Source organism: Pezoporus wallicus, unplaced genomic scaffold (assembly GCF_028554395.1).
Source record: "Pezoporus wallicus isolate ANWC-B61680 ecotype Strahan unplaced genomic scaffold, APGP_CSIRO_Pwel_v1 contig_3952, whole genome shotgun sequence".
NCBI classification, from domain to species: domain Eukaryota; kingdom Metazoa; phylum Chordata; class Aves; order Psittaciformes; family Psittacidae; genus Pezoporus; species Pezoporus wallicus.
Window position 1 is genome coordinate 12,084,577 of NW_026635034.1, and position 24,818 is coordinate 12,109,394.

At 38.7% G+C, this 24,818-nt stretch overlaps 1 protein-coding gene across 3 annotated transcripts in view; it reads left to right on the forward strand.

Moving 5' to 3' along the window:
- Positions 1-24,818, forward strand: part of TJP1 (tight junction protein 1) — a 195,340-nt gene that overhangs the window by 165,755 nt on the left and 4,767 nt on the right. For 2 of the 3 annotated variants that reach the window (XM_057398925.1, XM_057398935.1), the window contains 19 exons: positions 255-391; positions 3,801-3,906; positions 4,742-4,892; positions 5,423-5,531; positions 6,237-6,456; positions 6,876-7,060; positions 7,193-7,288; positions 7,719-7,801; positions 8,137-8,347; positions 8,787-8,887; positions 10,064-10,414; positions 10,811-11,062; positions 11,854-12,753; positions 13,130-13,224; positions 13,713-13,937; positions 21,410-21,585; positions 22,384-22,825; positions 23,094-23,311; positions 24,577-24,720. In XM_057398925.1, the coding sequence (XP_057254908.1) occupies positions 255-391; positions 3,801-3,906; positions 4,742-4,892; positions 5,423-5,531; positions 6,237-6,456; positions 6,876-7,060; positions 7,193-7,288; positions 7,719-7,801; positions 8,137-8,347; positions 8,787-8,887; positions 10,064-10,414; positions 10,811-11,062; positions 11,854-12,753; positions 13,130-13,224; positions 13,713-13,937; positions 21,410-21,585; positions 22,384-22,825; positions 23,094-23,311; positions 24,577-24,720 (4,202 nt within the window). Of the gene's footprint in view, positions 1-254; positions 392-3,800; positions 3,907-4,741; positions 4,893-5,422; positions 5,532-6,236; positions 6,457-6,875; positions 7,061-7,192; positions 7,289-7,718; positions 7,802-8,136; positions 8,348-8,786; positions 8,888-10,063; positions 10,415-10,810; positions 11,063-11,853; positions 12,754-13,129; positions 13,225-13,712; positions 13,938-20,573; positions 20,625-21,409; positions 21,586-22,383; positions 22,826-23,093; positions 23,312-24,576; positions 24,721-24,818 lie in introns of all 3 variants that reach the window. The other variant, XM_057398917.1, reaches the window with a different exon arrangement.

The window sequence follows — 24,818 nt, forward strand, 5'->3', positions numbered from 1 at the left end:
TCCTTCCTCTTTCTAGATAGCCATATGTAGAGAAGTCCTTTATTAACATGAAGTTAGGGGAAAAAATGCCTGGATTAAGAAATGGTAAAAATTATTAATAATAGTCTAAGAACAAAGCCTTGTTAAATAGTAGTTGGTAGTTCCTTACCCACTAGACATTAACTTCATGAATGAAAGGATTTATTCTTTAGTCTTAGTAGATCAAAGTCATAGAAACAATTCTATATGTAGAGTAAATCTTTTCTCTGATACAGTCTTCGAAGCAAAGAAGATGAGAGAATAACGAAACCAGGAGCGGTCTCTACACCTGTAAAGAATGCAGATGACGTTCCTAAAACTATGGATGAGGTAGCAGTCGAAAGAGCTGAAAAACAAACTCCACCACTTCCAGGTAAAAACATTAAAATACAGTAGTTGTACATGTTGCTGAGAATGGATGATCAGTGAAGACTTCATGCCATTGCATATTTGTGGAATGATTACTAGGGTCTTAAAACAGACCAAGTCCTAAGTATTTTTATTTCTGAAAATTAACAGTCTTTGTAATCATACCCCTGTTTATATCGTAAGAGTTTTGGTCCTGGAAACCGAAGCTGTGGGGTCTGCCCATTATATAGGGGTCAGACTTCAGTCTTTAGAGTTGTATTTGTAGGTGATGGTCATAAAGAGTTTTGTCCTGATTTCTCAAGTAAGCTTAAGATCTGCTATTTCTCTTCTGAGAGGCAATTAGTAGACTGGTTTTTAGGGGTTACTGTAGCAGACTATATTTAAACAAGGATGTAGGCAACCATGTATAGAGCTACTGCTTCCAAGACAATTCAGAATACTCTGAAATGCTCTGTTAGTGTAGCACTTGCTAATTACAGTCATGGACCAAGAAAGCATTTTAACAAGTGCAGTATGTCTAACAAAACCTCATTCATGTTTTTCCAAGAGGGAAGGATAAGCTAAATGGCAGCACATAAATGCCAGTTGGTGTAAAAGAGACAAAAAACGTAACAGTGACATTGTTCTGGGCAGGCTGATTTGTAATATTTTCATTTACAGAATGAGGCACTTTCAGTGAAGAGGAGCTGTGCAGGTGGTTTAGAGGTGGCTCTTGAAAGGCTGGGCCAAATGAGGAAAAAGCACATGCAAACTTGAAAATATGTGCAGTCTTAGGGAATGAGGGGTTATACTCCTGTGTATAGTATTGAGTAGCTCAGTGAAGAATTGGAGGAGTTACGGTGTTGACAGACTGAAATTTCTTGAAAATGAGAACAGTAGACTTCCTAATGCAGGAGAGATTATTTAAAAAAAGTCATGGAGGGTGACCTAAAGGAACAACATGCACATGAAGTAAGTTTATATTTGCCAAGATAGAAAAAAGATGTGGTAGTGAGATTAACATTTTCTAAAAAGACAGAATTCATGCAAAGATTAATAACTGGCATAATTCAAAGCCAGCCAGGATAGGAGATGCTTGAGATGGTTCTTAATCCAAAATAATGTACTAGTGATTAGTTTGAAGGACTGCCAAGCAAGTAATAAGTACTGTGAGGATTTTGTCGGTTAGTGGGGAAGAATGAATTACTCATTACTAAGTGAATGAGAAGATGCATGTGGAAATACTTAGTTTGGATGGGAGGAGATGTAGGCCAATACATAAAGACAATATTTAAATTTGTGTCTGCAGATAAAATGGACTTGCTATATCACAGTATCACAGTATGTTAGAGATTGGAAGGGACCTCGAAAGATCATCTAGTCCAATCCCCCTGCCGGAGCAGGAACACCTAGATAATGTTACACAGGAATGCGTCCAGGCGGGTTTTGAATGTCTCCAGGGAAGGAGACTCCACAACCTCCCTGGGCAGCCTGTTCCAGTGTTCCGTCACCCTCACTGAGAAGAAGTTTCTTCTCAAGTTTAAGTGGAACCTCTTGGGTTCCAGTTTGTACCCATTACCCCTTGTCCTATCATTGTTTGCCACTGAGTAGAGCCTGGCTCCATCCTCGTGACACTCCCCCTTTATATATTTATAGACACTTATAAGGTCACCCCTCAGTCTCCTCTTCTCCAAACTATAGAGACCCAGCTCCCTCAGTCTTTCCTCATAAGGGAGATGCTCCACTCCCCTAATCATCTTCGTTGCCCTGCGCTGGACTCTCTCCAGCAGGTCCCTGTCCTTCTTGAACTGAGGGGCCCAGAACTGGACACAATACTCCAGATGTGGTCTCACCAGGGCAGAGTAGAGGGGAAGGAGGACCTCTCTCGACCTACTAACCACCGCCCTTCTAATACACCCCAGGATGCCATTGGCCTTCTTAGCCACAAGGGCACAGTGTTGGCTCATGGTCATCCTGTCGTCCACCAGGACCCCCAGGTCCCTCTCCCCTACACTGCTCTCTAACAGGTCGTTCCCCAACCTATACTGGAACCTGGGGTTGTTCCTGCCCAGATGCAGGACTCTACACTTTCCCTTGTTATATTTCATCAAGTTACTCCCTGCCCAACTCTCCAGCCTGTCCAGGTCTCGCTGGATAGCAGCACAGCCTTCTGGCGTGTCAGCCACTCCTCCCAGCTTAGTGTCATCAGCAAACTTGCTGATAGTACACTCAATTCCCTCATCTAAATCATTGATGAATATATTAAATAATACCGGTCCCAGTACTGACCCTTGAGGCACTCCACTAGTTACAGGCCTCCAACTAGACTCAGCCCCATAGACTACAACTCTCTGGCTTCTCTCCTTCAGCCAGTTCGCAGTCCACCTCACTACCTGATCATCCAGTCCACACTTCCTCATTTTAGCCGTGAGGATGCTGTGGGAGACTGTGTCAATATAATTCATAGTCTGAGAGAAAAAGGTGCAATAAAGGATATAATCCTTTAACAGCTTTACAGAAAGTTCTAGGGATATTAGGATATTTCAAAGACTGTAATAAAAACATGGTTAGAAAAGTAGTTGGTAGATTCTGTGGCAGCTTGCTGCTTAGACTGAGAGCAAGAAAACTCGTGGTTGGTTGTGTCCAAGGAGGGTGAAAGGAAAGTATTTGTTCAGAGGGATTCATCAGAGGCTGAAATTACCAATTTCAAACTAGTCCATTTAGTAATTTGAAAAGAATACAGAGTTGTTGTTTGAAGCCAGCCTCATTTGAAATCAACTTTTTTCAAATGTGCAGAGATAAGCCTTAAATAGAATTTCTTTTAAAATAAGCAACCAAGTAGCAGAGAAGAGCCCCTGTTAATGTTCATTACTAAGGGAAGACAGCAGTGGCAGTTTCCTCTTAGTGACTTGAGGGAATCTATGCAGCAAAGCCATAGTATGGGCTTACCTTTAAGAACTGCCAATTGGACCAAAGTAAGCATCAAAATCTGCCAGCCTCAAGGCATGCAGCAGTAGGTCCAATGTAGTATTTTCATTTCAGGAATTGAATTCCTGATGGAAGAGAGCCCATGGAAAATGTAAAAGTTATATCAGTTAAATCAAGGTGAGAGACGGGAGGGTTGAAAGTGGTCTTGGGATCACACAGCCTTCTAGTTCTCGTAGTTCTGCAGTGTTCGGAGTACTTAATGAAGTACAAAGGAAGTTTGGGGATTTTTACTGAAGTAATACTTAGGCCAGTAATCATGCTTCTTTGAATGGCACAGTGAGAGTGTCTTCTGTTGTTCTAAGTTTCTAATATTACACTGCCAAGTGTGTTGAAGTAGGCTAGAGGTGGGTTACTGAGAAAGTAATTAGATTTTTATAAAGGTAAGCTTTACTTTTTCATCTTTAAATGACCAAATGGATATTTGAAGTCTTTTGGTATTTTAATAGAACCAAAGCCAGTGTATGCACAAGGAGGTCAGCCAGATGTCGATTTACCAGTCAGTCCGTCTGATGGCCCTTTGCCCAATTCAACCCATGAAGATGGAATGCTTCGGTAATGTAACTCTGAATTCTATTCAAATATGCCTGGTTCTAGAGCAAACCAAGCTTTTATCTAAAGTGATGAATAACCTGTGTAAATGATCTAATGTCAAATCCAATATGCTGTGCTGATACTTCTGTTCAGAAATATCAGGATATAGACTTAAGGTTTATTCCTGCATCTTGCTGGCGCTTATATTGTTTAATATACCATTTTAAAGTCTAGTAATTCTCTATGGAAATGAGCAGTTAGAATGATCAACTAGTGAAAAGGATCCGCAGTGTTTTTCTCTTTCTGGGCACCCTGCCCCTCCTGCCTTGTCCCCATCTCCAGAGAGAGGAGAGATACTGTAGCACATTCTTTTCCTTTTATAAAATAATCGGAGGGCAGTGACTGAAGATCACTACAGAAATGTGCGAGGTTGCGACATGGAAGTGAGTCTGCTTCAGCTGGGATCTCCTTTATTGGCATTAGTGTACATGGGAATAGATTCTAGTTTGGTTTTGTCTCAAATTTATCTAAATGTCTTTAGAGCCAAAATAAATGCATATGTCAGGACAGTTGTTTACAAGGAGGAGAATTTATGGAAGAGTATCCAAGTGTCTCAGTTAAATCACTGTTAGACAAACCACCCCCAGTAAACATGTAAATACAGGTGGGTTTTTTGAAGTGCTGCTAATGAGTGTGTTGTAATGCTGCAGTTGATAAGCAGTTAATGATATGGATAGCAAAACATTCTCTGATTTAAATGTTAAGCAAATTAGTTCTTTGCATATGCTCAGTCTCAAATTTACCAGCATGTTTTATGCTATTACATCTCTAAATGAAATATTTTCTAAATCTCTAGGCCAAGCATGAAACTGGTAAAATTCAGAAAAGGAGATAGTGTGGGCTTGCGACTAGCAGGTGGCAATGATGTTGGCATATTTGTAGCTGGTGTTCTGGAAGACAGCCCTGCAGCAAAAGAAGGATTAGAGGAAGGGGACCAGATTCTCAGGGTATGTCAAAACCAATAACAGTACAAATGTTTTCCTGTACCAAAGTAGGTTTCCTTTCTGTAGCATTGAATATATTAACTTTGTAGTTCTTAGAGGGGTTTTTCTGTATGCACTTACTCCATGAATTAATAGCAGCAAAAACTCATTACTATACTGTTGTTAGGAAGGCTGTTAAGCTTTACATCCAATTTCTGAGATTTGATTCAGTTGATAAAGTTGTTTGATAACTGTTCAGTCACTAAATTGTGAGGACTCTTACTGGTGGTTTTAAGTGTTCTGTAATATTTATCTAAGGAACAGCTAATGAACAGCTACCTGTTATTCTGGAAGCTATGGTTTATCAAGAAATAACATGGCGCACTACTCGGAGATACAGGAGACCTTGAGATAGACGTGCATGGTGCATGTATGAAACTGAATTCAGAAAAAAAAATCATAGCAATAAGCTGATACAGGTTTCCTGTTGTATGGTTAAATCTGTTACAGTAATGCCATATGCTGAATCAAACCAATTATTTCATTGATACCAGGTAAATAACGTAGACTTCACAAATATCATCAGAGAAGAAGCTGTCCTTTTTTTGCTTGATCTTCCTAAAGGTGAAGAAGTGACCATTTTAGCACAGAAGAAAAAAGATGGTAAATATTTGTATATTGGGAGCAATGTAGTAGATTGCTAGGAGCAACATAAGAAGTATAGTGAATGGTGACTAACTTCTGGCTTCCAAGAAGTTGTTGCCTTATGAAGACTGTCAAGTTTTGGGTTTTATTTGGCTTTGGGATAGGTTATTACTACAAGTGGACTAGAGATTGAAATTGTAACAGTTGCCCCCCCTCCTCCCCAGCCCAAAGGAACAAACAAAACCCCCTACCAAAATAACCCCACAAAAACCCCGCTGAAAGTAACTCCTGGCATCTGATAGAAGTATGGCGTGAAACCTGGGGGGCAGCAGGGAAGTCTGTTGGAGTCCTACCATTGTATCCTGTGTTCAGCTGTAACTGTTACAGCTGAACCCAGGACACATTGAAAATGAATGATGACACTGTGTTGCGCACACAAACTTCTTTCCCAGTAAGATTAATTCCTTCCAGGTGAACGGAATTGAACTTGCACTGGCAGAGAATTTCTTGCTTTGAAAGCTGAGTTTATATTGGTAGATTAAGTTAGTATTAATAGTTACACTGTTTAAAATGGAGCAGCTTTGAGGCATTACAGCTTCTTGAAGTATTACTGTATATTGAAAACAAGCAGAAGGTGAAGCACTGTTGCTCTTGTGAGCATTAGGACATCACTTGAGTTTACATAACACATTCTACTTTTGGTTTTCTTTTTCCTTTTTTCAGTCTATCGTCGCATTGTTGAGTCTGATGTAGGGGATTCTTTCTATATTAGAACTCATTTTGAATATGAAAAGGAATCTCCTTATGGACTAAGTTTCAACAAAGGTGAAGTGTTCCGCGTGGTGGACACTCTGTACAATGGCAAACTGGGTTCATGGCTGGCAATTCGAATTGGCAAGAATCATAAGGAAGTCGAAAGAGGTATCATACCTAACAAAAACAGGTACGATATTAAAATACCTAAATTGCTGGTTTAAAGTTATGATTTTAAATTCTGCATCTGTAGAATGAATGATTGCACTTGGCTGCAGGACAGAGGTTTATAGAACTTGTTTAGTCAGAAAAAGTGACAGTGTTAAAACAAGTTGCAGTTAAATATCTAACCTATGTATTTGCTTTTGAGTCTTGTACAGTCCACAAAAATGCTAAAAGCTTTCTCTTCAATACAAGAGACAAGGCTATGTAATGCTTTAGAAATGTGATATCAGCCTCAGTAGTTCAATCTAGTTCTGTCTAATACAGAAACAACAAAAGCTTGATTCAGCAGGTGGTAGTGGGTTTTGGAAGTATAAGCTTGCTAGTCAAGCATTACTTCAGAAGCTGGCTTCTATGATAACTGGTTGGGATTTGTTGTTGTCTTAGAGCTGAGCAGCTAGCTAGCGTACAGTACACGCTTCCAAAGACAGCAGGAGGAGATCGAGCGGATTTTTGGAGATTCCGAGGTTTACGTAGTTCAAAAAGAAATCTGCGAAAAAGCAGAGAAGATCTTTCTGCACAACCTGTTCAGACAAAGTTTCCTGCCTATGAAAGAGTTGTTCTTCGGGAAGGTATGGCTTTATTCTTGCTGTTGCAGAGTAAAAGATCTGTCTGATTTGCTTTGTCGTAGCCTACATATAGAAGAGTGTCTTGCATTTGTTTTAAGCAATCAATGCATTTTGACTTTTTGCTTTCAATTCTAGCTGGGTTTCTCAGACCTGTAACCATTTTCGGTCCAATAGCTGATGTGGCACGTGAGAAACTTGCTAGAGAAGAACCAGATATCTTTCAAATTGCAAGTAAGTGTGGAATAATGTTTTGTGTAGTTACAAAATGGTCAACTTCCTTTTAGCTAGACAGTTTCTACATTACTTTAGCTGTTACCATATTTAACAAGATGCTGATAGTGTAAAGGAACAGACAAAACATAAGCTCTTTCACTGGTTACTTAGAATTCTCTGAGGGTAAAAGTAATATTAGTTCTATTTATAGCCTTCTCAAATTTAATTTTAATTTGGTGCTTTACCCTGTTTCTAAGTGCGTTTGTAAAGATACAGTGATTTTTCGTGGTCAAGTCGGTGGGCTGATTTTAATGTATTATTTTGAGGGAGGGGGAATGTCTTCAATCAGAATTAACAGTTTGAGCTATGGAGTGGTTTTATCCTAATGAGTCAATGTAGAATATTTTGTAAACTTGCAACAGATTTTTTACTGTGTCCTTTTTACCAGAAAGTGAACCAAGAGATGCTGGTACTGACCAACGTAGTTCTGGCATTATTCGTCTTCACACTATAAAACAGATAATTGATAGGGTAAGTCTTTTACTGTCACTGTACTTTTAACACAAAAAAAGGGTAAAACAGGTATCATCAAGTAAGGTGTTGGGTGTTTCAAATTTAGAAGACTAAGTAATGAGTGTGTTTAAAAATAATTTTCTCATGTTCAAAATGTATATGTCTGTGTAGCCTGATACTTGAATTCATTTGGTTTCCAGTATTCAAATAGGAAAAGAATTTGAATCAGTACTTTGAGACAATGAACTCTGTAAAAGTAACAGCAAGTAGATTTCTGGAGGATGTTAAAGGGGAAAAAAAAATAAAATCTTAAGTGATTCACTTCTGTGCTTCTGTCCTTTTTACCACAACAGGACAAACATGCTTTATTAGATGTCACTCCTAATGCAGTGGACCGTCTGAATTATGCCCAGTGGTATCCTATTGTAGTGTTCCTAAATCCTGATTCTAAGCAAGGTGTAAAGACTATGAGAATGAGGTTGTGCCCAGAATCACGGAAAAGTGCCAGAAAGCTGTATGAAAGAGCTCACAAGCTACGCAAAAATAATCACCATCTCTTCACAAGTAAGTAATTACATATACTAATTTTAGTATATCTGAGAGAGAGGGGGAGGTGTTCAGTAACCGACAGCTCATTGATGTGTGCATTGTTTGCACGTAACTGCATAAATGTAATATGAAATGTCAAAATAATGTTTCTAATAATAGATCTGGTGGCTTTGCCGGTTCGTCAGCCAAAATCAAACGTCCATAAATAGGAAGACGATGGCTAAACTCAAGTGTTGCTTTATTCCAAATTACTGTTAACTCAGTATTTCCCATTTGGAAAAAAATGTCCCAAACTATATCAGGCTTTTAACTTTGCTTTGAATGCTAATGTTTGTAGTACTATTTAAATCTCATAGCTTTAACTTACCAGTTTATATTGCTTTTATTACTGGAGGTACAAATCCTTCTTGTAGTTGCAGAAATCATAAGTCAAACTAACCTCCTGTACTTCTAGCTACCATTAACTTGAATTCAATGAATGAAGGATGGTATGGAGCTCTGAAAGAAGCAATTCAGCAACAACAGAACCAACTAGTGTGGGTTTCAGAAGGAAAGGTAAGAAATAATGTTTTTGGAGAAATGACAAAACTATTTATGAGAAGTTATTTGTTCTTTCGTTGTATCTGGTATTACAGATGTGGGCAGATACTTGTGGAATTATGTTTGCTTTTCTTTTTAATTACTCATTTTAACCATCCTTTGAAGATCTAAAGCAGTAATGCCTCATGGCTGTGTGAACTGCTCATCACTGATTTGTCACTACATGAGGTCAGTTGTTCTGTTCATGAGGGCTGTACAGTTGTCCTTGTGAGGGAGAGTGTAGTCAGTGAGAGCTTTTGACCTCTGGAGGTTATGCTCCAGTAGTTAACTACTGGAGGGTATGCTCTTGCTTTGAAGATTTTGTCAGGATTGGGTGCTTTTTCATTAAAACTTCTTGGTGTTTTGCTATTGGCTGGGATTGCCTGATGATGACTTTTTTACTAATAAAAAAGCAGGTGGCATATTCATGTTCTTTGTGACCTTTTTGGGACCAGTGTTCTCTTAGTTGTGAGAACACAGTTAAAAAAATCAGAAGTTGGTATTCTGTGTTCACCACTAAAACTCCACTTGCCTTCTCAAGCTGCATGGATCTATGCACATTAGATCCATCCTCTTGGACTAATATCAAGCAAAGTGCCAACTGTAAGTGACCAAATGTTTGATCAGCTATTGCTACATAATTCTTAATTAGATATATCTTTATTAGGTCTTTTTTCCCTCATATATATATTTTAACCTGAAGTTAATGATTCCAGTATCATAATATCACTTTGAAGTATAGCTTTGTATCTTTTGAAACACTGATTTATATGAACACTATACACTGTCGTGTTTCTTACACTGACAGTCATCTGACCCTTTAGTGAAATGATTAAAAGAGCCAGACTGCAGAAAAGGCTTTTAAGTGTAAGGGTAACATCTTCAGTGATTAAAAACCTGATTTCTCCTCCTTTGTGATACTCTGAGTTGTTGAAATCTCATATTCTTGCTATGCTGCTGGATTTGGAATATAACTAACTTATTTAACTACCAGACCTTCTGTTGTGGTTCAGAACAGAATAGATGCCTTCCATTTGTTCAGGTTTAATTATTCACACACACTCAAAAAAATCCTAGCTTTACAATGCAAGAAAAAGGGCACTCTTGAAAAGGTATTTCAAAAAGCATGTACTCTAATTTTGTTTGACACAGGCAGATGGTGCTACAAGTGAGGACCTTGATTTACACGATGACCGCCTTTCTTACCTCTCAGCTCCTGGTAGTGAATATTCTATGTATAGCACAGACAGTAGACACACATCTGATTATGAAGACACAGATACAGAAGGAGGTGCTTATACTGATCAAGAACTGGATGAAACTCTGAATGACGAGGTTGGGACACCTCCTGAATCTGCTATTACACGTTCTTCTGAACCTGTTAGAGAGGATTCTTCTGGAATGCATCATGATACTCAAACTTACCCTACTTATGCATCTCAAGCTCAGCCACAGCCAAATCTCAGAGTTGATTCTTCAGGATTTAAAACAACTACTCAGCCGGTAAGAAAGTAATTCTGTACACTGACACTGTGCATTAACTTCAGGTTCTGAGTTGTCTTGAACAAGAAATCTGTGTTTATGGTCTGCTTACCAGTATTGTGAGTGCATACAAGAATCTGTCAACGACAACATCAGTGAGTTAGAGAATCAGCTTGCCCTATCTGTTTCAGTGGCTCATTCTGACAGCAGGGGGATTGAAGTACCATTCTACTTTAAATGTTTTGCTTTAATGTTCAGCATAATTTCTGGAAGTGCTAGTGCATGATGCATTCAGTACATTTCATTCTACATCTAGCTGCATTGGTCAAAGCATCATTTAAATCATATTAATATAAATCAAAAAGTCATACAGTGATTCAATAGTGGTATATTTAAAATATTTTAAACACTTCACAGAAAGCAGAAGCCTCACCTGCAGTCCCTTACCTTTCCCCGTCGCCTGAATCAAACCCTGCAACCTCATCAGCCTCCGCAGTAAATGCTAATGTAAACCTAAGTAATGTCAGACTGGAGGAGCCTACTGCTGCTCCTTACAACTCTTACCAACCACAGGCGGGCCCCTTAAGAACATCAAGTACTGAGGGAGCTCATATAGTCCTAAGAGAACAAGAGTCATCATCCTTATCGCCGCATATAGATCCAGCAAAGGTACCTGTGCCACATTGTTGCGCTGATTTCCTGCTATACATCAAGCTAGCACATGATCTTTTTTGTTTTGCCCTTATTTGGAGAATTCCATCTAATTTTTTTGCTATAAGAGATCATGCAGGTTACAAAAAAACAGTGCATCTGAATTGCTAAGCATCATCTAATGTTTTGTGTGCATGGCTTCAAACTATATACCTTTCACTTCTCAAAAAGATAATACGTTGTTAAAAAAGGCTGCATTCTATATTTTGATTTTACTTCGTGTGACTTTTTAGCTTGTCAGTGTTCCTCTGCTTATTAATGAGGCCTTGGGAAAAATCTGTTAGATCCCTAAAAAAGACACTAGGTCTTGTATACTTTAAATCGTGCCAAATCCTTGACCATGAAGGTGAATCCAGTTTGTTGAGTGACTGTATTCTTCCTTAGCAGTGCTAGAACTAACTTAAATATGTAAGTCAATTTGCTTCTGCTCTTCTTATGCCCTGCAAAAAAGTGTGTGTGGTCTCTGTCGCCCCTGCCCTCCCTCACCCCCAGCACCAAACCCCAAAGGTGAGAGACTGTTAACTTTGTCTTTCCCTTTTAATCTACTTAATTGGTTTTGCTTAAAAATAGGGCTGGAAGGCATCTCTTGAATCACCTGTAATTGCAAAGAAAACCCTGCATCAAATTATTCTGCTTTTAAACAAAATCGGAGCCAATATTTAGAACTTAGATTTGCTTAAAATACTACATTTCAAATGCAGATGCAGTTACTCTGCATTTTAACTGAGAACTGTGCCTCTCTTCAACAGATATACCGAAAGGATCCATATGTTAATGAAGAAGCATCCAGACAAAGCTATGTCTTGAAACAGCCAGCAATTAATCACCCAGTACAGAGACAGGAAAGAGACCCAAATCTGATCTATGAATCCCAGGCTCAGTATGCAGAAAAACAACCAAGCAGGGACTATGAACAGTCAACATACAGATATGATTCTGCAAACTATGTAGATCAATTTCCTCGTGGTTATGACCCTCGCCTACATTATGATGAGCGTGTGCCTCCCTATGAGGAGCACTGGGCATATTACGATGAAAAACCACCCTACAACCAAACAAGAACAGCTTACGAAAACCAGCCTCCTAGGGATCTTGATTCCAGACAAAATATAGATGAGAGCACAGAACGCAGCTATTATCCAGCACAACCTCGTTTTGAGGAACCCCCTACAATGAGCTATGATGGCAGACCTCGCTATGAGCATGCACCCAAAAACTTTAGCTTACCACAAATGAGATATGAAGACCAACATACTGTTGGATATGACACACATGGTAGATACAAACAAGAAGCTCAGCCATACCAGTCAGCCATTTCTCGATCTCCCGAACCGAAGCAGTACTTCGATCCCCATGTAAGGGCCTATGAACAAGGTCCTCCTCAAGCCTATAGTGCTAAAGCTGGACAGTATGAGCCTTCTCATAGCACTTCAGGTGTTTCTCTTCCTCCTCCCCCTTCATCACAAACAAAACCAGAAGTTTTGCCTTCTAACAGTAAACCACTGCCTACACCACCATCTCTAGCAGAGGAAGAGGATGACCCAGCCATGAAACCACAGTCTGTGCGAAGTCGGGTTAAGATATTTGAAAGAAGAAGATCACCATCTTTGGAAAAAATGAAGGACCCAAGTGATACATCAGCTGTCAAGGTAAATCATTTGATATTTGTGAGCGTTTTTTATTGGTTGGTTGGTTGGCTTTTTTTTCCTAAATTGCCTGCTTCTTGTTAATGAGACTAGATTGCAAGAAGTAAAATACTGTCTTGGAAAGAAAGCTTTACTGCTTATGGAATAGCCTCTTGGCAACCTAACTGCAGTAAGTTTTAAAAGCAGAAATTGAAAACATTGTGAGAACAGTGAAGGGGATCTTGCCATGCTGTAAACAACTCCAGTTCATCTTTCACTAGTATTTCATTCTGTTTTTCATTTTGGGTGAGAAGAGGCAGTCTTAGTTTTCTTATTCTTAAAGTGCTATATCTTTCTAAATGTTAGAATCTGAGAGAATATGCTGTGCTTTTCTTTACAGCCTCCTGAGCTAGCACCTAAGCCTACACTCACAACTGCAAGTGGTCCAAAATCAACTTCTCAAAGCCATTATGAACACGACAAAACAACTTACAGGTAGATGCCCAATTGATTAATTAAATTTAGTTCTTGACATGAGATCAGACTTCAGGGATTCAAATTGGGAACTCGAGTGGGGAGTTGGAATGTGTCATTATGACTTCTGTGTATAGTAAGGCAGGGCATAAAGTCAGTTCTCATGCATATGATTTCTGGGAAGTAGGGGAAGGATGTAGTGTGTCTTTCCAGCATTTTTGAGGAGGGTCTATCTCAAAAAAAAAATTTATTTTTTTAAATTTTGAGATAATTAGAAAGTAAAAGTAAATGGAGTAGGTAAGGTAAAAGGGAAATAAGGATTTTTTTTCTTCATGCTGTCTCACAACTATCTTAATTTCCATGCGGTATAGGTTAAAAAGTCAAGCTATGTAATTGTAAGAATTAAATGTTGGTTGCCTTATTACTAACTAGGTTATAAAAGTAGAATTCCAATTCAGGTATTTATGCTCGTTGACTGTGTAAGGCAACTGTGTATTATTCTTGGTTAGGGCTCCAGAACCACAGAGACCTCAAGTGAAGCCACCTGAAGATATTGTGCGTTCAAATCATTATGATCCTGAAGAAGATGAAGAATATTACCGAAAGCAGCTCTCGTACTTTGATCGCAGGAGTTTTGAAAATAAGCCATCTGCGCAGGTTCCTGCCAGCCATCATTCTGAGCCCGCTAAACCAATACATTCACAAAATCAGCTGAATTTCACCAGTTATTCTAAGTAAGTTTGAGAGATTTTTTTTTTTTCCTTTTGAAAAAGGAGCGAGGCATATAGGACTAAACCACAAGTTCTGCCTCTGTCAGTGGAATTCCAGGGGTTCAGGTATCTGATTTCTTATTCACTAAATCTGTTTCTCTGTATAGATGTAGCTTTAGATTGAAAACATGTAACTGCATAACTCTTCATTTTGGTAAATGAATAATTTTTATATGTTTCAGGACCTTCAACATGTTACTTTTTTTCTTACCACTTACTAACCTAAAATTCTAGAATTGTTTAGGTTGGAAAAGAGCTTTAACATTGAGTCTGACTATTAACTCAGCACTGCCAAGTCCACCACTAAACCATGTCCTAAGTACGTCTTTCAAATACCTCCAGGGATTGTGTCTCCAACCCTTCCCTAGGCAAGCCTGTGCTAGGGAAGTGCTTGATAACCCTTTCAGTGGAGTATTTTCTAATGCCTGATCTAAACCTCCCCTGGTGCAACTTGAGGCCTTTTACTGTTGTCTTACCGCTTGTTTCCTGGGACAAGAGGCTGACACCCACATCACTGCAAGCTCTTTTAAGGTAGTTGTAGAGAGCAATAACATCTCCCCTGAGCCTCCTTTTCTCCAGACTAAGCAACCCCAGTTCTGTCAGGCACTCCTCATGGGACTTGTGCTTCAGACAGTTCACCAGCTTTGGCCTTCTCTGAATACACTCCAGCACCTTGTAGTGAGTGGCCCAAAACTGAGTACAGGATTTGAACTGCAGCCTCACCAGTGCATAGTACAGGAGGATGATCATTTTCCTGGTCTTGCTGGGCCCACTGTTTCTTATACAACCAGGATGCTGTTGGCAGCCTTGGTCAACTGGGCAAGAGCTGGCTTCTACTCAGCTGTCTTGTCAAGCAACACCCACAAGTCCTTTTCCACCAACCAGCTTTCTAGCCGCTCTTCCCCAGGCTTGTAGCATTGTGTAGGGTTGTTGTGGCCCAGGTGCAGGACCCAGCTCTTTGCCTTTTTGAGAAGCACAGTTTGCTATAGCCCATTGATCAAACCTTTCTAGATTTTCTCTGCAGATCAGCACTTCTGCTTAACTTGGTGTCATGTGCAAACTTAGCGAGGATGCACTTGATCGCCTCATCCAGATCAATTATTATGTTCTGTTTATAGTGATAAACAGAATATCACAAAATATTCAGTCTAGCTAATAATAGTGAGTGCTTAAATATCTTCAAAGCCAAGGTTTTGGTTTATTCCTATTCTGCATGCGCTTACTCTGCAGACAGGTCTGTACATATTAGCAGTATTTGACATTAGGAAACTAAGCCTTCAGGGAGTATTGCTGAGGCAAGAATTTAATCTGTTGATGGAAACATCTGTTTCCTGTGTTGTTCTGCTTCCTTTATTTGGAACATTTTGATACAGAAATTGTGTAAGAGTTCATACACAGATTTAGCTCAGGTAAAGAACTGGCCATCTTGAAAGATAGTTATACAAACTTTGTGAATACTCTCCAGTTACCTAATTTGTTTTGCTTCAAACTATAACAATGTGTTTGTAACTGTTACTGTGAAAATCTGTTGTGGCTTGCTGCATGCGGGCTGAAAATGGGGCATTTTTTGAAGGCTTTAGTTGTATTCCTGCTTGAAATCTGGACTACCCAGCTGAAAATCTGGCAACCTGTCCTGGGTTCACTTGTAAGTTGTTTTTCTCCTTCTTAGTAGCTGGTGCAATGCTCTGTTTTTGACTAGTCTGAGAGCAACGCTGGTAACACACCGATGTTTTTGGTTGTTGTTAAGTAATGCTTACCTCAATCAAGAACTTTTCAGTCTTACGCTCTGCCAGTGAAGAGGGGTAAGGAAAGCCAGGAGGAAGCAGAGACAGGACACCTGACCCAAACTAGCCAGAGGGGTATTCCATACCACAGCATGTCATGCCTAGTGTATAACCTGGGTGGAGGTAGCTGGAAGGCCCAGATCCCTGCCCAGGTTGGGTTGGATATCGGTTAGTGGGTGGTGAGTGATTGTATTGTGCATCACTTGTGTTTGCTATTTTCTTTTCCGTTTCCCATTTTAGTTTTATATTCTCTCCCCTTGTTATTTCCCTTATTATTAGTGGTAGTATTGTACTGTTACCTTAGTTACTGAACTGTTCTTATCTCAACCCATGCGATTTACATTCTCTTGATTCTTCACCCCATCCCTCTGGGAGCTGCAGCGGGGGGTGGGGGAGGAAAGGATGGAGTGAGCAAGCAGCTGCATGGCTCTGAGTTGCCAGCTGGCAGTAAACCATGACACAACCTTAATGTAAATGACAACTTTAGAGGAAAACAACAAACTAGCTCGCTAAATTTTCACAGAGTTATATGTATGTACATGTCTTTCATGTACTCGATAAGCTGTGTTCCAGTCTTAAAGGATTTGACCTAGGTCTCTGAAATCTTGTTTTTTATTTGTATTATATCATCTGTCATCTCCAGTGTCTGTCTTTGTGGACTGAGACTATTGCAATTTTTCCAAAAGCTTGATCAGTTTTAAGTGATTAACTCTTCTGATCAAAAAATCTACATATGTTAATTATTTCTTATTTTACTTTTTTTTTAGATGTCAGGGAAGGAATGTGTATAGTACTGTATAACCAGTTCTGATTCTCATTCAAGGATGTTTTTCATCTTTCCTCTTCACTTGCCCGGTGTCTTCTGATGGAAAGATGGGAGCATGTATTTCCTACTCTCTGTGCATTATAGGAAGACACCTAAAAAAGGTCTTACCAGGCCTCAGTGCATCACAGTAGCTTTCAGAATTATGTTTCCACATACAAAAAACAATCTTACCCATAGATTGTCTGTTTTGTTCTGTAGGCATGAATTGTGGTGTTATTGTAAACGCTAGTAATGCTTTGGGAGCTATGTTGTAAGCTTTTATCAAGTAATTGTGAAGATTGTAAAATTCTTCAGATGTAGTGTTGTAAGCTTTTGTTGTACTCCTGTTATCCTCTGTAGTGTTGTGACACAGGGGAAAAATGTGAGAGACGTACCCAACTACTGATTTTTGCTGCAGAAAGCTAATAGTTGAGGGATGTTGTTCTATAGTTTTACCTGCTGCTTCTGTCTGCCATGACACTTCCATTCTTTGGCTGCTTAGTTCTTCCATTTTCTTTATGACTTACTGTGTAACTTCAGGGCTTGTATTTATGGGAAGGTGACGTCTTAGTGCCACTGGTTTTAAGGCTAATAGTTTCAAATGTCAGGGGACAAAAATGTGTTGTTTTTTCTTTATGAAAGAATGTAACCCGTAGCAGGAAGGGACAGATGTGGGAAAGAAAATTTACCCAGTAGGAATAGATAAAGAACAAAACATTAATGGAAGAAAGTGGAAAGAGATAAACAAGAACACTACTCAATTGGACAGTACTGTCTCTAGAAGCCTACTCCAGTGTCCATGTGTGGAAACACAGAACAATTGCTGTATTGAGAAAGCATTCATATTTAGTACTCTCCTTTTGCCAGCTTCCAGTTTATACCCTGTTACTTGTTTGTTATTCATTTATTTTTCCAGTCAATTTATATGGTAATGGCTGTTCTGGGAATAAACTTTTCTAAAAATAAATAAGACTGAATTTGGGTGATAGAGGAACTGTTGATGATGCAGTTGCTAGTTCCTGCATAATCTGTGTAATGTATTCAGGGTACAGAGGACCAATTTTATTTATTCATGAGCAAATAGCCACAGCTTTTTCAGTTTTACAAATTAATGTTAAACATTAAATTATGCAAAGTTCTTTGTCACTAAGTAGTGTGAAAGTATGTATTTTTCCCATTACATATGTACAAATTTTTTTACTCTTAATTTGTTAAGGTTTTATTAGCATCATTTAGGAAATCATGTATTAGTAAAGCTGCTTTGTATGGGCAATGCCATACATGCATGCTAGAGTTGCCAGTAACTGTGGAATAAGGGATAGTTTGTCTTGATGTGAGAAAATAGTAGTACTTGTAAATGGATGTTTCAGTGGATGTAGTTGGAGCAATTTATGAGACTACTACCCCTGTGGTTGAAGGTAGTGGATTTGTCCGTGCTTGGTTCAATGTAGATAAATGCAGTAGCTTGACATACTGCAAAATGAGGTAGCTTATCTAAGTTTTGTGTTGAGTAGGGTTAAGAGTACTCACATGATCAGTTATGGCCCTATCTGAGGGGGCAGGAAGGAACAGCATCCTATATTAACCTTTTAAACTGCTTTAGCTGAACTCTTTAAATGCCTGTCATAGAGCTAGAGTTTTTGAATGGGAACTGAAGGTCAGCAGTGCAGTTTGATAAGTGGTGTTGTGCACTGAAGCTTATAACCTGCTGCTCACTGGTTCCTTTCAGCTTCATTTCAAAGTAAAGTAATGTTTTTTTTTAAATGAAAAAGAAAATGAAGTGGAAAACAGCTTAGAAGACAGCACATCAATAATTGTAGGAACTTCACTTACACACTTAGAAGTTGTAAGCAATCATTTTGTTGTGGGCTACTTTCACTGCATACAGATTCTGGACTATGTGGTTGAGATTGTGGCTGACCCTTAGTTAGGAGTTTACAACAGAAGAATGTGCTGTAAGGTGGGCTGATGTCAACCTTATGAAGTTTAACCTTGCCAAGTGTAAGGTCCTACACCTGGGTTGGAGCAATCCCAGGCACAACTATAGGTTGGGTAGAGAAGAGATTCAGAGCAGCCCTGCGGGGAAGGATTTGAGAGTGTTGGTCGATGAGAAGATGAACATGAGCTGGCAGTGTGTGCTCGCAGCCCAGAAAGCCAACCATATCCTGGGCTACATCAAAAGGAGCGTGACCAGCAGGTCAAAGGAGGTGATCCTGCCCCTCTACTCTGCTCTTATGAGACCTCACCTGGAGTATTGTGTGCAGTTCTGGTGTCCTCCACATAAAAAGAACATGGAACTGTTGGAACAAGTCCAGAGAAGGGCCAGAGGATGATCAGGGGACTGGAGCGCCTCCCATATGAAGACAGGCTGAGAAAGCTGGGGCTGTTCAGCCTGCAGAAGAGAAGGCTGCGTGGAGACTTCATAGCAGCCTTCCAGTATCTGAAGGGGGCCTACAGGGATGTTGGAGAGGAACTTTTCATTAGGGACTGTAGTGACAGGACAAGGGGTAATGGGTTAAAACTTAAACAGGGGCAGTTTAGATTGGATATAAGGAAGAAATTCTTTCCTTTTAGGGTGGTGAGGCATTGGAATGGGTTGCCCAGGGAGGTTGTGAGTGCTCCATCCCTGGCAGTGCTCAAGGCCAGGTTGGACAGAGCCTTGGGTGACATGGTTTAGTGGGAGGTGTCCCATGGCAGGGGGTTTGGAACTAGATGATCTTGAGGTCCTTTCCAACCCTAACTAATCTATGATTCTGTAATTCTATATTAAGCACACCTTGGTGCTCGTGTGTTGTCACAGCTTTCTTCTGCTCCCTCCATTAAAATGAACTACCTTCCATATTTCTCAGAAAGCTGGCAGACAATTCTGATGAGGTGTGGAGTGTGTTGATTTGTTTTTTTTTTTCCTGTGGTCTTCTGCAGTGCTATGCTCCCCTTTTTAATATTCCCCTCTGGGAAGTAGTGAATTCAGGTTGGTAGTTTTCTGAGAAGGCAGCTACTACCTGCCTGGAATTAAAGGCACTAGTGAGTAAGCATACAATAATATCTTTTGTTGTTGGGTGAATGGCTTTATATAAATCAGTGGGAACAGAAGCTTAAACAGCAGATTTAAAATGATCTTTTTTTTTTGTAACACTTACTGTAGAGCTGTTCATATGGACGCTGTTTAGCTCATTGAGCATGACATTCATATGGTCATCAAGCAGACTTTCTAAAGTTGATCATCCCTTTTCTTCATTGCGTAACATACTCCTCTGAACTGTAAGCCTGTTGGTGTCTAAAATTGCCTGTTACATTTTTAAGAGTGTACAGAAAGTGAAGCAATGAGGAAAAGCAGTCCTAATGTAAAATGTATTTTCTTGCAACATGTAAGCAAGGTAACTGTTAAAAATCAGGGGAAAGTGATCAGTATACTTGCAGTTTTGTGTCTCTTCTAGTATTCATAAACAGTTCTTCTAGGATGTCCTCTAGGAATTGCTGAACACAGAAACATTTCTATGTTGTAGGCTCTGCTATTGGATGAACTCATAATGCTACAGAAACATTTGCTATAAATGTATCCGCAGTACATGATCTGCAGTACAAAACTATAATCATTCTGTGTATGTTAAAACTGATAAAATGAAAGGAGATTGGACCATGAGAGATTGTTAGAATATGGGACTTAGATTTTGCTCGCTTTTCTCAATATATTGAATAACTTTGATACAGATTGTAACAAATGGCTTAGTGTAATCTTGTTTGTTCTTTTTCAATATCTGTTCATTTGAGATCTTGACCATTTCCTAATTCACTGAAAAAATCTCAAATTCAGTAGGTGTTCATTGTATATATGTATACGGTAAAGATATCAGAAACATCACCGTTAAAAGTAGTGTGACTTTGTTTCAACAACCTTGTCATATGAAAGCTGCTAGGACTAGCGTAAGAAGTATGGAGAAATAATATGCTCAAAATAGAATGACTATTTTCTTTCATTCTTCTATTGCTGTTTGCTTTGCCATCACCTAGATTTCTTGGCTCTTACACTAGCTATGACTACTTGAAAAGGAGCATCAAGTGGTAAGACTGTTGTTGATGTGAGGATGTTTTCAGGTGTCCTCTTCACTGTTACTTTTCATCACAGGCATTATGTGCACTTAAAACTTCAAACATGCAAATTTTGAAAGTGCAATCTGTGTCCAAAATTAAAGGTATTTCAGCATTTATAATTTCCTGACCTAAAAAAACCTGGACAGATATTTCTAGTATAAGAAGAAATGTTTTGAAAATAACATTTAATCGTTATCTACGCTATGCACATAAAGCTAGTGAAGCTTAAGCTGATTACATCTCTAATTAAGATGGCATTGTTCAAATACTAGGTGTATTTAGGAAAGTTGAACTAGACTCCATCGTCTTATTGGCTAATTACGCTTTTCATAAAAATCCACCCCCCCTCAACCCTCCAAAAAAAAAAAGAAAAAGTGGGTTTACATTTTTGTTTTGAAGATCTGCTAAATTAGAGAACACATTTTTGTTTAAATTACCCCAAATGAAATTGAAAAATTAAGATCTTTTAAGAAATCATATCAAATACACCTGAAATGTCATCTGCCTTTTGTTTGCCATGGTTTGTGTTACTAATCTTCTTCTAAAGATTCAGTGTTGTCTTAATCTCTTGTGCTTATCAGTAAATGTTTTTATACTTGGACAGGATATAAAGAAAATCTTATTTTAATATTTATAGGAAGAGATGGAAATCAGGTGATCATAGAAGAGAAAAGAAATTACAGTGGATGCAGGAGCTGAGACTCCTGATGAAACTAAACAGTCAGCTGTGGGTTGTTGTCTTTTTATTTCAACAGGGGGAAAACAACTGATAGTGAGCCAGCAGAAAGGTCTGTTGGTGAAAAACGCTATGAGCCAATCCCTCAAGTTACAACTCCTCCTCCTGCTTCTGCAGTCCAGTATACGCAACCTCAGTCAATTAATAGCCCTGTCCTGTCTCTCCCAGCACATCATAAGCCTGCACTTTCTGAAGGTGAGCAGTTGGAAAGCTAACTTGTCTCATGTGGTAACACTTGTCAGATGCTTATGTGGTTGCTTCAGCATGTCTGAATTGGTAATTGTGGTGTTCTTTAACTGAAATGTGGAATAATTATTAGTGAAAATAGCTTTTATTATAGTGAGATTGAGTGAAATAATCGTGAAATCACTGGTGATCCTATCTGAAACTAACTTTCAGGTGTTAAACAGTTTCTGTAACTATCTTTTCCATATGTAGAGGTCTCAGCAAAGATAAAGTAAAATCTCTAGTACTTAGAGAACCTACATCTCAATGGTACACTGGACCAGAATTCTTTAGGCATGAGTAATAATTGTAGGTATTTGAAAATAGAAGAAAAAAATTGGGTTTGTTCTCACATTGTGAGGATTGGCCAGCTGAATTTTCCCATTCAGCTGAATTTTCTCATTTGTGTGAGTGCATGATAGCATCGCAGTACTGGTTTTTGGTTTTTTGTTTGTTTTCAGTTTTGTTTTTGTTTGGGTTTTGATTTTATTTTTTTTTTGTCATGGTATAAATCAGCCTAACCTTTTTATTGAAGGGTCATACCATTGTATCCAATTTACCTATTTAATGAAACTTCAGATAATTTGCCTGAACATGCAAAATGTAATAAGAAGATAAATGATCTAAGAGAGCTAAACTGAGCCTATATATATTATGTAAAATAGATTAACAATTGACTAAAATGTATTCGTATGAAATAGTGTATGTGACTATGCATACATCCCTGATGGGCACTGACAAGTTGCGGTATTTTTATTTGCATTGCAGTTAACTCTGTGTCTGACCCTCCTCCACCTCAGAATAAGCCAGCAGTTTTCAGATCCTCTAGAGAGGACACTGTGCAGTCCACGTTTTACCCTCAGAAAAGCTTCCCTGACAAAGGCCCTATTAATGGAACTGAACAGATACAGAAAACAGTCACTCCTTCTTACAACCGCTTTACAACAAAACCCTACACTAGTGCTGCAAGACCCTTTGAGCGCAAGTTTGAAAGTCCTAAATTCAACCATAATCTCCTGCCAAATGAAGCTCAGCATAAACCAGAGTTGCCATCAAAATCTCCAAATTCTCCTCAACCAATTTTGAAAGCACACAGCTCATCACAGCCTCCTGAGTTTGATAGTGGATTGGACACCTTTGCTGTACAGGTCGACAAGCCTAAATATCAACCAAATAATGTTAATGCTGTGCCTAAAGCCATTCCTGTAAGGTAAGCTGCTGCTTTTTTCTTCCCACTAGCACATCTATAGCAGTTTATCTGTGAAACTTGTGAGAAATGCAGATTTGCTTCTGTAATTTCTGTGCTTCCAATTTCTGTTGATATTATAGTTGAAAGATTATTACTATAATTCTAATTCTAAAAATCAGTGCTAGTCTCCTCTAGGCTGTGCTCTTCTAAAATGCTAGAGGCAAGTATGCCATTGACTTTCAGGAAGAAAATACTGATAAAACTGCTAGGCTTTCTGTCTTGCATTCAGCCCTTCAGCCCTTGAGGATGAGGAGGAAGAAGATGGACACACTGTTGTAGCCACGGCAAGAGGTGTATTTAACAGCAATGGTGGTGTATTGAGCTCTATAGAGACTGGAGTTAGTATTATTATACCACAAGGAGCCATTCCAGAGGGAATAGAGCAAGAAATATATTTCAAAGTCTGCAGAGACAACAGTATACTTCCACCTTTGGACAAAGAGAAAGGTAAGAGCTGGCTCTTGATTATTTAATTATTATTATGTTATTTATTACAATTAAATAGTGAACAGTAAAATAAACAGTATTATGTTATTTAATACAGATCTTTTCTAACAGCAAAATTAAATAACGAAAATACTGTAATACACTTCAGGATGTAACATTTCTGTATGACGATATAGTGTACATTTTGCAAGAAGTGTAAGGCAAGCAATAATTGTTCAATATTGAAAGTTGCAAGATGGAGGCCCTGAATTATAACTTGAGAATATTGAATTTGTAGACTTAAGTACTGATTTAAAACTTAGCTTGTGCACTAAAGAAGGTTCTAAATTAATTTTAAATATCTTTGAAAATGTAGCTTCCCTCACAGTGCAGGGATTTATTCTAGGCTTGCTTATTAGAAATATTTCATCTCCCAGTTAGAACCAAAAGCACTAAGCAGGAACTAATTTGAGTTTAATATCTAGAATTTACTTCAATACTTCAAAATACTTCGCATTTTATTTTTTTCATGGTTTTGAAAAGTATTCTTTTATATAAATATTTTCTTGATAGTCTTATTCCTAAAGGTTGAACAGTGTGTTTAGTTAAGCAACTTTTTCATAGTAAGTCTGTCTTTCATACCCCTAGTCCAGTGTACGTGCATTTTTCTCACCTGTCAGATTCTGAATTTTCAAGGAACTTAGTTTAATAAATTCACAGTTAAAGCATTAGTTGCAATCTGCAGTTACTTTGAATCTTTATGAACTAAACATAGGGGTATTAATTAACTGAATAATGTACATTAATTTTTGGATTTTTAAACTGAGAATAGACCTATATATTTGTATGCTTATATTTTGACTGTTAGAATAAGGGTCGTAGGCTCTATTCAGCCCAATGTGCCATAAATCCATACAGGCAGAACATTGCAGCTATACTGCAGAGAGAAATAGGAACAAACTGCTTACAGATTTGGGGATTTGTTTGTTTTGATGCACATGCTTAGAAATTAGTGGCTAAAAAAAGCCGACACCCAGCATGATTTAATCATCACACTTACTTATCCTTTTTAATTTAGAAATCATGATACCTTCCACTGAAAAGACAATTGAATACTCTCAAAGAGACAGTGAGCAACAGTCTTGCTAGGTGCTGTTCTTTACTGACAGGTCAAAAGTTTCATATTTTTCTCTAAATGGCTGAGTAGCTGTGCAATGTAGTTATGTAATACCTTGAACCTATTTCATGAAGAATCATTAACAGGTTCTTCTTTCTCTTAAATACAGGTGAAACACTTCTTAGCCCCTTGGTAATGTGTGGGCCTCATGGACTAAAATTCCTGAAGCCAGTGGAGCTGCGCCTGCCACACTGTGCGTCTATGACCCCTGATGGTTGGTCTTTTGCTCTAAAATCCTCTGACTCCTCGTCGGGTATGCTGTCCTCCCTCTGTCCTTTTGGGGCTTTTGGGTGCTATCGTATAATTTAAATTAATTTGGCTAAAGGTGATGCTGTGTAATACAAAGAACTC